The following is a 15,524-nucleotide window of genomic DNA, read 5'->3' as shown; positions in this document are numbered from 1 at the left end:
GTCATTAATTCAACTCTGAATCTAGCAACTGGCAAAACCGGCTACACTGAAAAGAAGAAAAAGGGAAATAGATCTAGCAGTATATAAATATTTGGAAAAACACCCTTTTAGAATTCAATTGTATTTCTGCTCAATATTCTGGATAAAGTCAATTCTTTGTGTCTGATTTTTCACACCTGAAAGCCTTGGCTGTTGTTCTGGTTTCCAAATAGAGGAGTGCTCGGATCACTGCAGGTAGTGTGACTGGGATCTGAAAAACAGAGAGAACCATGTTTTTAGATGAAAACTTACACTTCTGTCAATTCTGAACACATTCTGTCCAAGACTGAAGCATTATGTTCTGCTATGGTACTTTAGGGTGTAAACATTCTTTAATCTAAAATTAATTCATGAAAAGGAGCTTTGGGATCATTTGAATCTAGAAAAACAAACTTAATTCAAGCTATGCTGGGTTGTCGCCTCATATTCCCCATTATCAATTAGTCCTTCACTTTGAACCAATACAGCTAAATTAACCGCCTAAAAATTACAATTATTTTCTCTCTTCTTTCAAGGCCAGTGGTCCCCAACCTCTGAGAACATTTTGAAATACTTTATACAACCATGTTTTATTCAAATATATGTTTAAAAGCTTTTATTTAGTTTTTTGTTGTTGATTCAGATTGCCAACCTAATTTGATTTAAGTCTTGTTTTAATGCAAGACAAAAAATGAAGAAGAAAGCAGCATGATTCATTAAAGGCTTAAAAACTATTGTCTTTAATTTAGTTTGCATATAGCTTAAACACTTCAAGTTTAAAGCTAATGATGGTTAAGATGAATCTTTTACATCCAGCTGCCGTGCGACCCAATTAGTCGACAAATCGAAAAAAATAATCGGTGATTAGTTAACTAGTAAAATACTAGTTTGTGGCAGAACTAGTTGAAATGTTTTTCTTTTAAAGAAGCTTAAGGCATCCTCATGGACGCAAGGTAATTCTAATCTCGGATGTCTAAGTATCAAAGTAATTATTATTCATGAAATCATTGGCCAAGAAAGGTGGTCACAATGAATTGCATTATACAATAATTTTACAAAAGACAACTCTTAGGAGAAAACAACTTGAGCATGGTCAAAGTCACTTTAAGTGAGTAAAATATAGTCAACATAACAAAACAACATAAACAAGAATTGTTTTGGTGGAAGTACCTATGCAAGAGGGCTGAGTGCCGCTCCATGTGCCGTCGTACTGGCAGTATCTTCTGGCCGAGCCGACCAAGACGAGGGGATGGTTGCAGGAAAAGGATACAGACGAGAGATAATTGAAACCCCGGTCTTCTCTCCGTCCCTGAGCTGGTGTCCCGGGGTCCCCACAGAAAACAGCTGAAGTGGCATACAGAGTGCAACGGGAAAGTGAGGTAACCCAACTGTTGAGTTACAAAAAAGCTATTCTAGAGGTTCAAACAAATTCTGCATTCAACATGTGCTCGATATAACAAGACAAAGACAAATTCAAGAGTTAACATGATTTAACATTTCAGCATGGTGCCACTTACGGAAACACTGTGGCTTCTCTCCGCTCCAGTTCCCGTTGCCCTGACATGTTAACACAGTGGGCAGGGACAGCTGGTAGCCTTGGTTACAGGAGTAACTAACACTTGAGCCCCAGGTGAAGTCCGTACCAACAACCTGTCCATTGGGGATAGTGGGTGGTGGACCACAAACAATTGCTACAAAAGCAAAAAAAAAACAGAAAGAAGGAAAAAACAAAAAAAAATCAATCTTGTATGATGGTGATTCCAGTAATTTGGGTTCAGAGGTATGTCGCTGCTATCTGATCATACCTTTACAAAGAGGTTTGGTGCCGTTCCAGGTGCGATCCTTGGTGCAGATGAGAGTGGAAGCCCTGTCGGCGTCCATGGTGAATCCAGGGGAACACTGGAAACTGACAGTGTGGTTGTATGTGAAATCCGTTCCAAATCTCACCCCATTGGCCGGTACTCCGGGATCACCACAGTTGATAACTAGCAGAAAAGACAAAACCAGCGGTTAACAAAACTAAGAAATGACAGTGCACAGAGCTTCTCTCATAGTGTCTCTGAAAACGTGGTGATCAAACCAGGTTTTTCATTGTATTAGAAGAGCTAAAACAGAAAATCAAATAAGACACAGTGCCTTCATGATGATGTCCCTTCATGATGATGTCTTAGAATACAAACATGTGGAAAACGAATTAGTGAGCAGCTGGAAGCAGCCTACACCTATTCATACATATCAAGATTCTGAATGCTTGAAGAAACCTTACAAAAATGAAAAACTAGACAATGGTGTTATAGTCTAGCATATTCCATGTTCAGGTTTCCATATTTATATATACGAGTGTGTGTTTGTATAAATATATATACATACATATAAACACACACAGACACATATATATATGTATTTATTAGGGCTGTCAGATTTGTGGCGTTAATTACGCCTTAATTTGACATGTGCATGACGCGGACAATTTTTTTGACGCATTAATCGCGGATTTTCTCATACGTACCTTTCACTTGGACTTGGGCTTTTGTTAGGCATTTTATGTTACAGCCTTTTATTTTTAAGAAAGTTTATCTCAATACAATGTTACAAAATAAAGTATTTCTGTTGTAAACTATTAATTTTGCCATTGTTGTTTTCATAATTAATGTAGAACTGCTAAATTCCACGAAGCACACATTTTTTTTCCTAAAAAAAGGCCACATATCAATTTGCGATTAATCGCGAGTTAACTACGAACAATGCGATTAATCGCGATTAAAAATGTTAATCGCCTGACAGCTCTAGTATTTATCCATCACATAGCTAACACCAGGCTTGGCGGATTAGTTCCAAAGTGACACACAGGTAGAAAAATTCAATGTATTTAGTGATATAAAGAGTTTAGTTGACGTTTAAGCGTGTTCTTTATGCTATGGTTATCTAAAAATATATTTATATATACTGTGGTGTTATACCAGATTGTTCTTATGTTTCATGAAGCTAAAAAAAAAAGCATCAATAGCTGCGTTTTCATTGACTATGAATTTGCCTGATGAAAACAACAACAAAAAAAAAAAAAAACAACTTGTATTTATAGAAAAAAAAATTGCGTTTGGAGGAGGTGGTTTTTGAGGTATATCAAATTTACATATGTATTTTGCAAAACTGCAATGGAAACACGTCTTTTGAATTAAATGGGTTACATGACCAACAGCCGGATATCACGCTTAGTGGACGCCATGAGAGGTCCCAGAGCATTGAACAGCTGATCAAAAGTTGACCATTTCATGCGGATTTATTCTATTCACAGCTCCTCTGTAAAATCACCACCCATGATTTCCCAAAGTTGCTTAAAGTCGCTCCGAAATCGGCTCCAGGGCCTGAATAAGACGTCAACGTAACCAAAGTGTTGTTCACATATGTTGCAATGTTTTTCCCGACTTATCGCGCGAGTTTGTAATGGCAAAATTGTGTTTTTTCTAATATCTATAATTTCAATAAGATTTTACGCATGTGTGTGTGTATATATATATATAAATGTGTGTGTGTGTGTGTACATATACATAAATATAAATACAGGACCAAGAATGAAAATTTCATCTTGAAAAGCATATGCGAAATGAAATATATATATATAAAACACAAATTCTTAAGGGATCTTCAGGGACCATTGAAAATATTACTATGGGACTGAGCTGCATAGATGCTCATCTTAAATATTAGTGTCTTAGACAAAAAATTCCAGGTCACAGCAACTACTGCCAAGTTGCCTGGGGACACTAAGGAATTGTTTTTTGCATATATTTTGCATGTTTAAACCAAACTGTATGAAGATTGCGGAAACTAGGCCTGTTGAAAGCTCTGACCAAGCAAACACTATCATTTCCCTTCAGACTGGTAAGTTCATGCAAGTGGAAACCCAGTCGCTATGACATTATTTATACTTTAACAATTCTGCCGTTGCTGAAATACACAGATAATATCTGTGGGCAGAACATTCTTAGATAATGACGTATAATTAATCTACTGACACAAAAGATCGTTATGTTTAAATCTGGCAAATTGGGGCCAAAATGGTCTGGAGAGGCCACTGAGATGTGTATCTTACTTCCTAAAGTCACAAAAAAACAAAAACATTCAGTCACACATGCTCATCTTTTATGCTCTTTTGCCACAAATGTGCTTTCCAGAAGTGCTACAACTAATACCCTTTCATTTCTGTGACTTGCTCACTTCAAAAATCCAAAAGTGTGTTCTATAAAGTTTTCTCCTGTCCACTGGGAACAAAATGACCTCCATTTGCTGAGGTCCCCTGGCTCTCTACAGTAGCTGCAATTCTTTGCAACACAATGATAAAACGCTGTCAGACCTGTGTTCTTTTAAAGATAATGACTTGAACCCATTTCTATCACCTCACACAGGGAATGAAACGATCAAATCTTTTCCAAATGTTTCAATCACAAATATTTAACGCTAGTTTTTACTTGTATTTAATGGCACTTTTTTTTAGACTCCAGTTTGGCTAGTTTTTTTTTATTTATTTTTGCAAATTTTCATTGCCCCAGGCAACGCACATTCAAACATCTGGTTCTAATGAAAAATCTATGTAAAACTTTATTTCAGGCAAGTTTTTATGAAACATGCCACACGCTGCTAGCTAAACCAAGTCAATCTTTGACCATTGAAGGACTTGAATTTGGTGGTGATGTATAGATGACTTCTCTTTTACTTCAAAGAGCTACCCATCATCACATTTGAAAACATCAAAAATAGAGCATAGCTGGTTTATCCGGTGAACCCAAACACGGCAACTTGCAAGACGGTCTGCATTTTTTAATTCAAGTTATGATAAACCAAGGCCACTCTCCTGACTAGTGCTGCCACAAACGGTAATTTTAATAGTCCACTAATCACAGATTATTTTTTCTAATCAGGTCATGCGCAAACTGGATATATAGAGCACACATCTTAACCATCATTAGCTTTAAACTAACAAATAATTATATACAGCATTACCAGCTATAATGCTAGTGTGAATGCTGTAAGCTGAATTTAGCAGCTGAAGATGCTAATGCTGATAGCTGAAGATGCTGAAATTGCTAGCTGAAAACGCTGAAGCTGAAAGCCAGATAAAATATTAGTTAAATGTGAAATTAGCTAGCTCTGTTTTGCCTAAGTTAGCCAAAACAGCTAGCATGTAGCTGAAATATTAGCTAAACTCCAAATTAGCCTTAATAATGCCAAAAAGCTAGCATAATGCCATTATAACTTTAAACTTTTCTACACTCTTTCTCCATATAATATAAAGTATCAACTAATCGACAATAAAAATAGTCGTCGACCATTTTAATAGTCGATTAGTCGTCTTATCGAGGCAGCCCTACTCCTGACACAAGGGTATGCTAGCAAAGAACCGAACCATTTCTGTTTTGCACCCAATTAACAAGATTGACACCGCTTCAACATCTTTTCCAACTATAGGTGGCAAAAATGCAATGGTAAACAGGAGGAAAATAAATAGCAGTAGTCCTTCTTTGCTTGTCTAGTGTGAACACTGTGGGCTAAACGCGTGCTTAGTGCATTCTTGAACATGCCTCAAATGCCCAGAGTGTACGTAGCTCAAGTCTTACAGACAACTCAAACAAATAGATGAAGCTTTAAAATTTCAGAACTTTAACAATAAACACAGAAAAGGTAATAAAATAAATTTGTTGCTTCATCTGTGGGAACAATGCATTACCTGAACACTCTGGCATGTTTCCTGTCCACGTGCCATTGACAGTACAGTGTCTTGTAAGCAGTCCAGTGGAATAGTATCCCTCCCTACAACTGTAAGTGATGGATCTGGAGAACGTCAGGCCATCGTGGATGAGGATGTGGGAATTTCGTGGAGTTCCTGGATTTCCACAGGAAATAACTGGAAACAGAAGAGAAAAAAACAAGGTTTTAAGGGATGCTTGTTGACTGAAAAGAGTACCTACAAGGTAAAGATTTACACTGTTTAATTCCATTCATCCATTTTCTACACCCACTACAAATGAGTGAAGGCAAGGTACAGATCATGTCATTGCAAAGCCACACAGAGACAGACGAGCACACAAACTCGTATCTAAAGCCTTAATCACATGCACCAGTACAGGTGCTGTGGGGGTTCAGGTTGTAAGGGGCCCATTGTGGGTCATAGAGAAGGGTGGCCCCATCTTAAGGGGAGGGAAGGCATGTCTTGCACTTCCCTTAATGGCCCCGCCAATGAAAATCCAGTTTTTTGAGTTCCTAACATGTATGTGTGGCATTTTTTTCTTCTGAAAGAGAGCAAATGTAATAAAAAATCTTTTTTTTTTTTGCATTTCCGAGTATTTCTCCTTTTAAATCTCTGTCAATCAAACGCTCTAAAGAGGGAATCTTCCCACTTCTGTGCTTTAAAGCATTGTAAATCAACGAAAGGCCATACCGATGTTAGCTTTCATTATGTTCCCAAGGACTTAGCTTTGAGAAAAAAAGTGGACTGGATTTATCGGTCACAGCAATATCAATTATTATTCGATAATTTGCGGTAAGTACTTCAAAAAAGAGGAGAAAGAATCAAGCTTTTAATAAGTTATATTTATATATAAGTTATACAAGTTATATTTGAAGAAGGATGCAGTGCCCTCTATCAACACTGTGACCTGCTAGTGAGACACACAGCTGTCATTATCAGAGAAGAGGGGGGTTAGAGGCGGGGCTACTCAGCTCAGCACCAAAAGCCACGCCCACCCAGAGGATATTTTGGAAACAGAGGCTTCAGATCAACATGAAAAATTGCTTTTTAAGAGATTTAGGTAGTGGGATTTTGGTTAAAAACTTCACTAAAAACTTAAAAACACTTCTGGGAACATTTAAAGGCAAAGAAAAAAAAAGGAAAAGTTATTAACACTTGCACAGCCACCAAATTGAAACTACCACTGTCATGAGTGTAATAAGGGTATCAGGAAGTATTTGTAAAGTAACCTGTTTGTCTGCATCTCACTTATTTCACCCTTACTTTACACATGCGACAGATATTCATGATTGTTGCGGCCTAAAACTGCTGATGTTGCAGCAGCTTTTGTCAAAAGTTGCGACAAAAGTTGCAATGTTATATAAATATATATATACAAAACAAAACACCATAAGCAGATGAATTCTCAGATCTCCATGTTCTCCACAGAATCTCGCTCTTTATCTATTTCAAAAGCATCACTGGTGAGTCAATAATTGTTGCAGAGAATGACCAAGGCTTTGAGGAGCTTTTTCTGTCAGTAGTGATCTACTCTGGTTTGGAGAAGGTTCTCTCAAGTGTCTGTAGGTTTGTTTTGGAGCAGGTTCTATATGGAAATATTTTCCTGCAAACTCCAAATTCTTCCTTTGTATTATCAATTTCCAGTGTCTCTCTCTGTCTTTCTCTTATAGTCGGTTCATGTTGTGCTGCGCACAGACCGCTCTGCCCCCTCGTGCACGGTCAGCACACCCCTAACCCACCAAGTATGTGGCAGGGTGACCATTTACTAGTGTCTTGAAGAGAAAAAAATCAGAGAAGACTAAAGAGGGATAATAATAAAAAGCACTGCCCTCAGGAAGAAGTTAGAAGGGAAAAAGTCATGAAGCTACGTCGTCATCCATGACTGTTGTCACAGTAGATTGGTCAAAGATGCGGTGAAAATAAAAAGTTGACGAGTACACAGCAAATCTCAAATGCTTGAATTTCCGTTAATGTTTGTGATCACAACACCACAAAATCCTGGAGGGTCTGACACATGCATGATGTATAAGACCTGTGTGAACACCATGCATTCAACCTGCTTGAACACACCACACATGCCCGGTGTGTATAGAGAAGGACTTCTTACATATATATGGAAAAATATAATGCAATAAAAGCAATTACCCTTAAAGGGAATTCAATTAAACATCATACAAAGATGATGTTTTTTTTTTCTTTTTATCTATGTTTGAAGCTGTTTCCCCCTTTCTCTGTTCTTTATCTCCCCATGAACCTGTGCATCCTATTTCATAAGTAACTCCACTTTGATGCACACATTTCCTGCTCAGAAAATCCCTTAGTGTTTGCCCAGCCGCCAGCGATGGTTCTGTTCATTACAGTTACCAGCTTGCCCTGGGCCCTCAAAGCCCCTGGGCATCGACCTCCCATAATGACCAGATGTAGCTTGGCCTTTGAGGTCTGTGCCAACTGAGAACAGGTGGGCAACTTCGTCTAGAGGGCTCCCACATGGCGAGTAAAGCAAGAGGAAGTTTGCGGTGCAAGGAGAGATGGTGGCTGCGTGGGCGTTCGGAGACAGAAGTGGACACAGGCTGGGAGATGGGATGTTGCTTCTGGAAATAACGCTTGATGTGCTGGCTGACTGAAGAAAGGGGTCACATTTTTAATCGGTAGAGGAGAGAAAGAATACAGGAAGGGTTTAGACTGAGCTTGCCAAGTTGGCAAAGCATGATTATGAATGGTTCAGTTAGTTTTGTGAAGATTCTGAAAAATGAAAAACCAAGTGCAAAAAAGAAAGAAAAAAAGATTGAGAGACTGAGCTACAACGGTTAATGTAAAAAAAGAAGTTAGTCAAAGCTGTGGCTGCAACATACAGCGAGGCTAACAAGTAAGTATTTGAACACCTGAGGATATCAATGGTAATATTTTGTACAGCAGCCTTTGTTTGCACAGGTCAGCCATTTCCTGTAGTTTTTCACCAGGTTTGCACAGACTGCAGGATGGATTTTGGCCCACTCCTCCACTCAGATCTTCTCTATATCACTCAGGTTTCCAAGCTGTTGCTGAGAAACAGAGTTTCAGCTTCCTCAAAAGATTTACTAATGGGTTTAGGTCAGGGTTAACTAGGCCACTCTAGAACCTCGATTATTCTTCTTATGGAGCTACTCCTTGGTTATCCTGGCTGTGAGTGTCGGGTCATTGTCATGTTGGAAGACCAAGCCACGACCAATGCTCAATGCTCTAACTGAAGGAAGGAGGTTGTTCTCCAAAATCTCACAATACATGTCCCCGGTCATCCTCTCCATAATACAGTGAAGTAATCCTGTCCTATGTGCAGAAAAAACACCTCCATAGCATAATGCTACCACCCCCATGTTTCACAGTAGGGATGGTGTTCTTGGGATGGTCCTCCTCATTCTTCTTCCTCCAAACACGGTGAGGGGGATTTAGACCAAAAAGTTCTAGTTTGGTCTCATCTGATCACATGACTTTCTTCCACGATTCCTCTGGATCATCCAAATGTACACACTTAAGACGGGCCTGGACGTGATGGACCTATACACAATTTTCAAACCATGATGTATTGGCGTTTTATCAACATAGCCATGGAAACGGTGGTCTTAGCTCTTTTCAGATCATAGACCAGCTCCTCCCATGTAGTTGTTTGCTGAGTCCTCACTTTTCTTAGAATCATTGAGACTCCACGAGGTGAGATCTTGCATGGAGCCCCAGTCTGAGGTTGATTGACTGTCATGTTTAGAATCTTCCATTTTCTAATAATTGCTCCAAGTGTGGATCTGTTTTCACCAAGCTGCTTGGAAATTGCCCCCTAGGCCTTTCCATTCTTGTGGAGGTCTACAATATTGTCTCTGGTGTCTTAGGATAGCTCTTTGGTCTTGGCCATGTTAGTGGTTGGAATCTTACGAATTGTATGGGGTGAACATTTGTCTTTATGCATCTGACCACCTCAAATAGGTACTTCTAATTTAGGATCATACTTGGAGTGGAGGTGGACTATACAAAAATGGACTAACAGGTCTTTGAGGGTCAGAATACTAGCAGATAGACAGAAAACTTATTTGCAGCAGTAGCATACAAATAATTTATTTTTAAGAATCATACAGTGTGATTTTCAGATTTTTTTTTTAAATATGTCTCTCACAGTGAAAATTGCAACAAAGATTGAAATTTCAGACCCCTCCATGATTTCTAAGTGGCAGAACTAGCAAAATCTCAGGGTGTTCAATTACTTTTTTGCCTCACTCACTGTATAAGTTGCCCATTGGAGAATACAATCCATTAATCTGGCAGAAGTCATTGGGAGAAAGAGAAGCTATTAAACTGAAGAATTTCTATCAAACTATCTGACCTAAAGAACCCCAGATATCAGAAGTCCAAGCTACTACCAATTAAAAGACATTCAATTAATATGTGAGAAAAAAAAAGTACAACATTTAGAAAAACAGTAAGCTTCCAAGAAATTAAATTCTTAAAAATAAAACATGTTTAAATATAGGAAGGCAGTAACCCTTGTTACCCAGTTTCCTAGAATTTATTATGTACTGTTAGAGTTTTTAATGCAGCTTTTGAGGAATGAAGGCTTTAGGCCATGAACACTTTCCCCAAGGCTGCAGTGACGCACAATCATGTTCAATCTCTGTTTTTTAAGTGTATCCATCAGTCAGACGCCCCCATCAGCGGAAGAATAATAAATGGCGCCATGAAGACCTTCAAGATCTGGAAGAAACTGGATTTGTTATGATTTAAAAAGACGCCAATGACATGGGCGTCTCCAACCAAAATCCACCAATCACACAGCGTGAAGACGCAAGCATACTTTTATACACTCCTCTTTCATGCCTTTCTTTGCCCAGTTTTGAAAGATTATACAACTGCTAACTCATACTGTGATGGTGTTCCTGAAATCCGTGCTACAGACATTTTTGCCTCGAAATTTTTGGAAAATTATCCTTATTTAAGATGTTGTAAAATATATTAAATCCACTTTGTGAAAACAGCCGGAAGCTGATATCTTGTCTGACTGCCAGCCTGTTATTTATTTCAGGATCCTGAGAATCATTGTAGATCCCTACAGTGTGTTTTATGAGTATGTCATTATTTCTTAATGTTTTTAAAACTTTTGCAATGAGAGTTCACTAAAAGACATCAACGATTATTGTCAAAAATGACCTCCGTATGCGCCCTTGCCATCATTTTTAAGGTTTCCTTTCTCGTTTCTAGGATGTATCCCAGGGGTGTCAAACATTTGGCCAAGATGGTTTAATCCGGCCCTTACATGTAAACTACAAAAATATGAGGATGTTGAACAGGAAGCAAGTTTCTAGCCCATTCCTATGGTGAGTTATGGTTAAGTAAAGAAATAGTCACAATGTGCAATTCTGCCACGAGGGGAGGCCAAGGAAACAAAATACTGGCATAACAAGAGATGAAGAAATAAACAGGGTAAGATGTAGTTTGGTTCCTTCCCAACCTCACTTCTTTCCCAACTTTTGTTATAAAAATAATCAGGAGTGACACCAGAATAACCAAAATGTCCCTGTCAGAAAGGTAATAATAATAGCTTTAATGATAATAATTGGGGATTAGGCTACTAGGTTGTTTAAGGCCCTTTTTTCCAATAAAAAAAAAAAAAAACATGTTGCTGGTCAGGCCCACTTGAGATCGGACGGGTTGAATGTGAACCATAATGAATCCATAGCCATCTCTAGTGTAGATGATCTATTAAAGTTGAGTTTCTGCAGAGCTGGCTATTTCACCTAAGTGTTCAGCAAACATGACATGGATCGAATCCTTACCATGACACTCGGGTTGTGTATTCAGCCAGGTCCCATTGGCCAGACACGTTCTCTCCGATGAACCCTTCAGCACATAGCCAGGCTCACAGCTGAAGCGGACAACGCTGCCAACTGTGAACTCTTCCCCCAGACGAATACCATGGACCGGAACTCCTGGATCTCCACAAAGCCCAGAAGATTCTCCTAAAACACCACATTATAGATGCCTTAGTGATGACAACACAAAGATTATAGATGATATTATTTCTCTTGACCTTGAGTCTTAAAACGTAATTTTTCATTTAAACTGATAAAAGTTAAAGGTTTGACCCTTAATTAGGTTCAACGTTTTCTATTGATAACAACCAATATGTGTAAGCGTTAAAGGCACCATCCATTTCACTGAGCTATGGTAAATCTGCTTTGAACACCATGTGGCTCAGAAGTCATCCAAATTCTTATAAAAACTTGTATTTACTGTCTGCTGAGAGGACATTAACAGCCTGTAGGATGTAGATGAAACTCATCAAACGTGGCATTAAACTGTCAGAGGACTGCTTTATGGTCACACTGCCTGTATATTCGTGTGTGCATCAGCATATGTGTTCCTGCCTATGTTTGGAGACGTCTCAGCTGCTTGCTCATGAACATGCATTGCGGTTCTTCGTAGTCTGCGCATGGGTTATTGGCGCTCTGAAGCAAATCACTGTTAAGGAGTAGAGATATGGGAATGAATGTCTTTATGCTGCTGTAGTATGGGAGCCCATGCTTCTAAGTCTTAATGTGAGCAGATTAAAGGAGTTTTATGGAGGACACTCTCTTTGCCCTTGATGCCTGTGGAGCAGTAACTCCCCCTTTGGTCTACATACTTTGCTCCATTAGAGGCTAACAGCTGGCACCCAAAGTCTTTATTTGTTGGTCTGGCATTATGAGGGCATCCATGTGACTCAAAGTTGCTATTACATCTTAATTGATTGCCCTATGCAAAAAAAGAGAAAACTATCATATTCGTCAGCTTCATTTCAACCATTTCTTAGCATCATCCACAGATTTTTTTTTTCTTTTGGGTGGAATAACCCAAAGCTGTCACTCGGGGTGTCGTTATCCATACCAGAGCAGTGTGGTGGTGAGCCACTCCACTGCCCGTCCAGCTGGCACATCCGCGTGGTGTTGCCAATGACAGTACGCTGACCCATGCAGCTGTAGCGGATGACTGATCCTACGGTTCGCCGGTCACCTGAAATCTTGGCATAGGGAGGCACGCTGGGGTGGTCACACAGCACCACTGACCAATCAGAGAGGAGAAACAAGCCAAATGTGTTATATGATGAATTTACTGACTTAAATACTAGACAGAAAAAAAAAGCGGAATCACCTGTTCATTGATTGTATATTTGCAAAAAAAAAAAAGGGGGGGGGGGTAAGTAACGGAGGTTACTTACACAGACATTTGGGTAAGGAGCGGTCCCAGGTGCCGTCCCCCTGGCATGAAATAGAGCTGGTGCCCAGCAGGTAGTAACCTGGGTTGCAGCGGTATGACACAGTGGTCTGGAAACTGTAGCGATGCGGTCCACTGGACAGTACCTGCCTAATGCTGTTCTCAACATGGCCCGGCTCTGTGCAGTTCACAACTGAGGGAGAAATGCAGAAAAGGACAGGAGTCATATTTTTAAGTAAGCTGTATATTGAAAGGTGCAAATCACAGCATCATGCTGTGTAGTATAAAGTATGTAGAAAGAAGCACTGGTGATGGAAAATACACTAAAATTCAGAAAAACTATTAGTAAGTCCAAGTGGAGTACATAAATGGCACCGATAGTGTTTTTCCTATTTCCTAGACAGCTGCTGTCTAGCCCATACTTTAAATCCCAAGTATACATGCACAATGAAGCCAAAGTGCTAATGGTTTCTAAAACAATTTCTAGGCGTTCCCACACAATCATTATGTCTCCGTTTACCTTTCCAGTCTCGCTCTTTTGAATATGTCTTCACTTCAGCGAAAACAAAGAAGCCGCTCTATATTAATGTGCTTAAAAGCTTGCTCATTTTCAAGCTCCAGAGCTGGCCAGTGCTGCTAACCCCCCCTCCCCGAATAACTTTTATAATGTATTTCTTTTCCAGTAAATTGCTGACCCCTGGTGCCGTCATTACAAAAGACTACAAAGTCCTTTTTGAAGCAATCGAGGACTTTCTGCAAGCCAGTTTCTAAGCTTGAAACTCAGCTTTGAGCAAATATACCTTAAATGTAAGTCTCTGAAGGGATCCAGCAGTTTCTTAAAACTAAAACTTATTGGTACATGTCTTTGTGGCACACTGTGAGAAAACAATGTGGGGCAAACATATAGAAACATATAGAAAAAGTATAGAATAAGTATAAAGTGGTAGCTGAAAAGCTAAGCTGCTTTTATTCTTTTCACATTTGTGTTAGACACATACTTTTACTTTGGTCACACACTAAAATCTTTCACCTAAGTAGTAGTAGAAATAAATTAAATGTGATTCTTTTTTTTCCATCTTTGAACTATTCTTTTGATCTCAAAGACCTACTTCGATGAAAATTGCTTTATGAGTTTTGTAATATTTGTAAATGTTCTTGTAATATTTTTCTGTTTATGGATGTCATATAAACAATATTAATGTAGCTTTATGCACTAAGGCACACTGTCAATTTATGGTCTATTTTCAAATGTATGAAATTAATCGGGTAAGAGCTCAACATGGAAAAAAAAAGAAAAAACAGATTGATACTGTTAAAACAAACATTGCTTTTACCACTCAAAATCCCAATCTTAATAGTAACACGAAAAAAAGTCCATCTCCGCTACATGTTAGCCGTGTTAGCATATCCACAAAACCTATAAGTCTCAACCTTATTTGCAACATGAAAAAACTGATTGATACAGCATAAACAATCATTACTGTGACTACACTATTAACTTTGTTAGTAACGCTTAAAAAAAGGTAAAGCACCACTACATGTTAGCAGTGTTAGCATATCCACAAAACTTCTAAATCCCAACGAATTTTACAACATAAAAGAAACCCCAGTTTGATACCACCAAAACAAGCATTACTGTGACTACACTAACTCCTAACCTCACTAGAAACGTGAAAAAAAAGTCTAATACCACTACACGTTATCCGTGTTAGCATATCCAAAATGCCTTTAAGTCCCAATCTTATTCGCCACATAAAAGAACATACTGATGTTGCTAAAACAGGCATTACTGTGACTACTCTAACTCCCAATGTTGCTAGTGTAACAAAAACAGTCCAACACAGCTACACGTTAGCCATGTTAGCATATCCACAAAACCTGTAAGTCCCATCCTTGTTTCCAACATAAAAAACAGTTTGATACTGCTAAAACAAGCATAACTGTGACTACTCTAGCTCCCAACCTTGTTTGTAACACGCAGAAAAAAAGAAAGTCCTACACTGCTACATGTTAGCCATTTTAGCATATCTATAAAACCTGCAAGTCCCTACCTTATTTTCAAAATAAAAAAAAAACACAGCTGCCTAAAACACATGTTACTGACTACATTACCTTCCAACCATTTAGCAAAACGTAAAAAAAAAAAGTTTGACATAGCTAAAAGATAAGCTATATTAGAGTATTCACAACAACAGCTAACCAAACATTTTGGCAGAGCACCATGAACCTCTTAAAATCACGTCAACATCAGTAAGCACAACCATATTAGTCCATGAGCCGCTCTGGACTATAAGGGGCACTGGTGTGAAAAAAATAAATAATAAATAAGGCTTTTGACTGGGCTTTAGCCTATAATGCAAGAAATTGGGTACATTTATAAACCACTGGGAACACTTAAAAAAGCTCAGAAGATGATTGGAGTGGGTCTACAAGATAAGTTGAACATACCGTGACATTTGTTGACACAACATGAACTGATTGTAAAAAAGGTTAGAACATGTGGAAAATGCTCCCCTGGTCTCCGCATTAATGGTAATAGTTAATATAT

General features: G+C 38.7%; 1 protein-coding gene across 1 annotated transcript in view; it reads right to left on the bottom strand.

The window, feature by feature from the left end:
* The window catches only part of csmd2 (CUB and Sushi multiple domains 2), a gene marked incomplete in the record, with an annotated part of 326,634 nt that overhangs the window by 16,910 nt on the left and 294,200 nt on the right, over window positions 1–15,524 (bottom strand). Inside the window, 8 exon segments of the mRNA XM_024297994.2 lie at window positions 177–250; window positions 1,189–1,362; window positions 1,536–1,709; window positions 1,824–2,003; window positions 5,744–5,920; window positions 11,560–11,742; window positions 12,650–12,823; window positions 12,981–13,169. Coding sequence (XP_024153762.1) covers window positions 177–250; window positions 1,189–1,362; window positions 1,536–1,709; window positions 1,824–2,003; window positions 5,744–5,920; window positions 11,560–11,742; window positions 12,650–12,823; window positions 12,981–13,169 — 1,325 coding nt within the window.

This window comes from Oryzias melastigma, linkage group LG11 (assembly GCF_002922805.2).
Source record: "Oryzias melastigma strain HK-1 linkage group LG11, ASM292280v2, whole genome shotgun sequence".
In the NCBI taxonomy this organism is placed as follows: Eukaryota; Metazoa; Chordata; class Actinopteri; order Beloniformes; family Adrianichthyidae; genus Oryzias; species Oryzias melastigma.
Note: the sequence above shows the minus strand (reverse complement) of the source record. Positions and strands in the feature narration are given on the sequence as shown.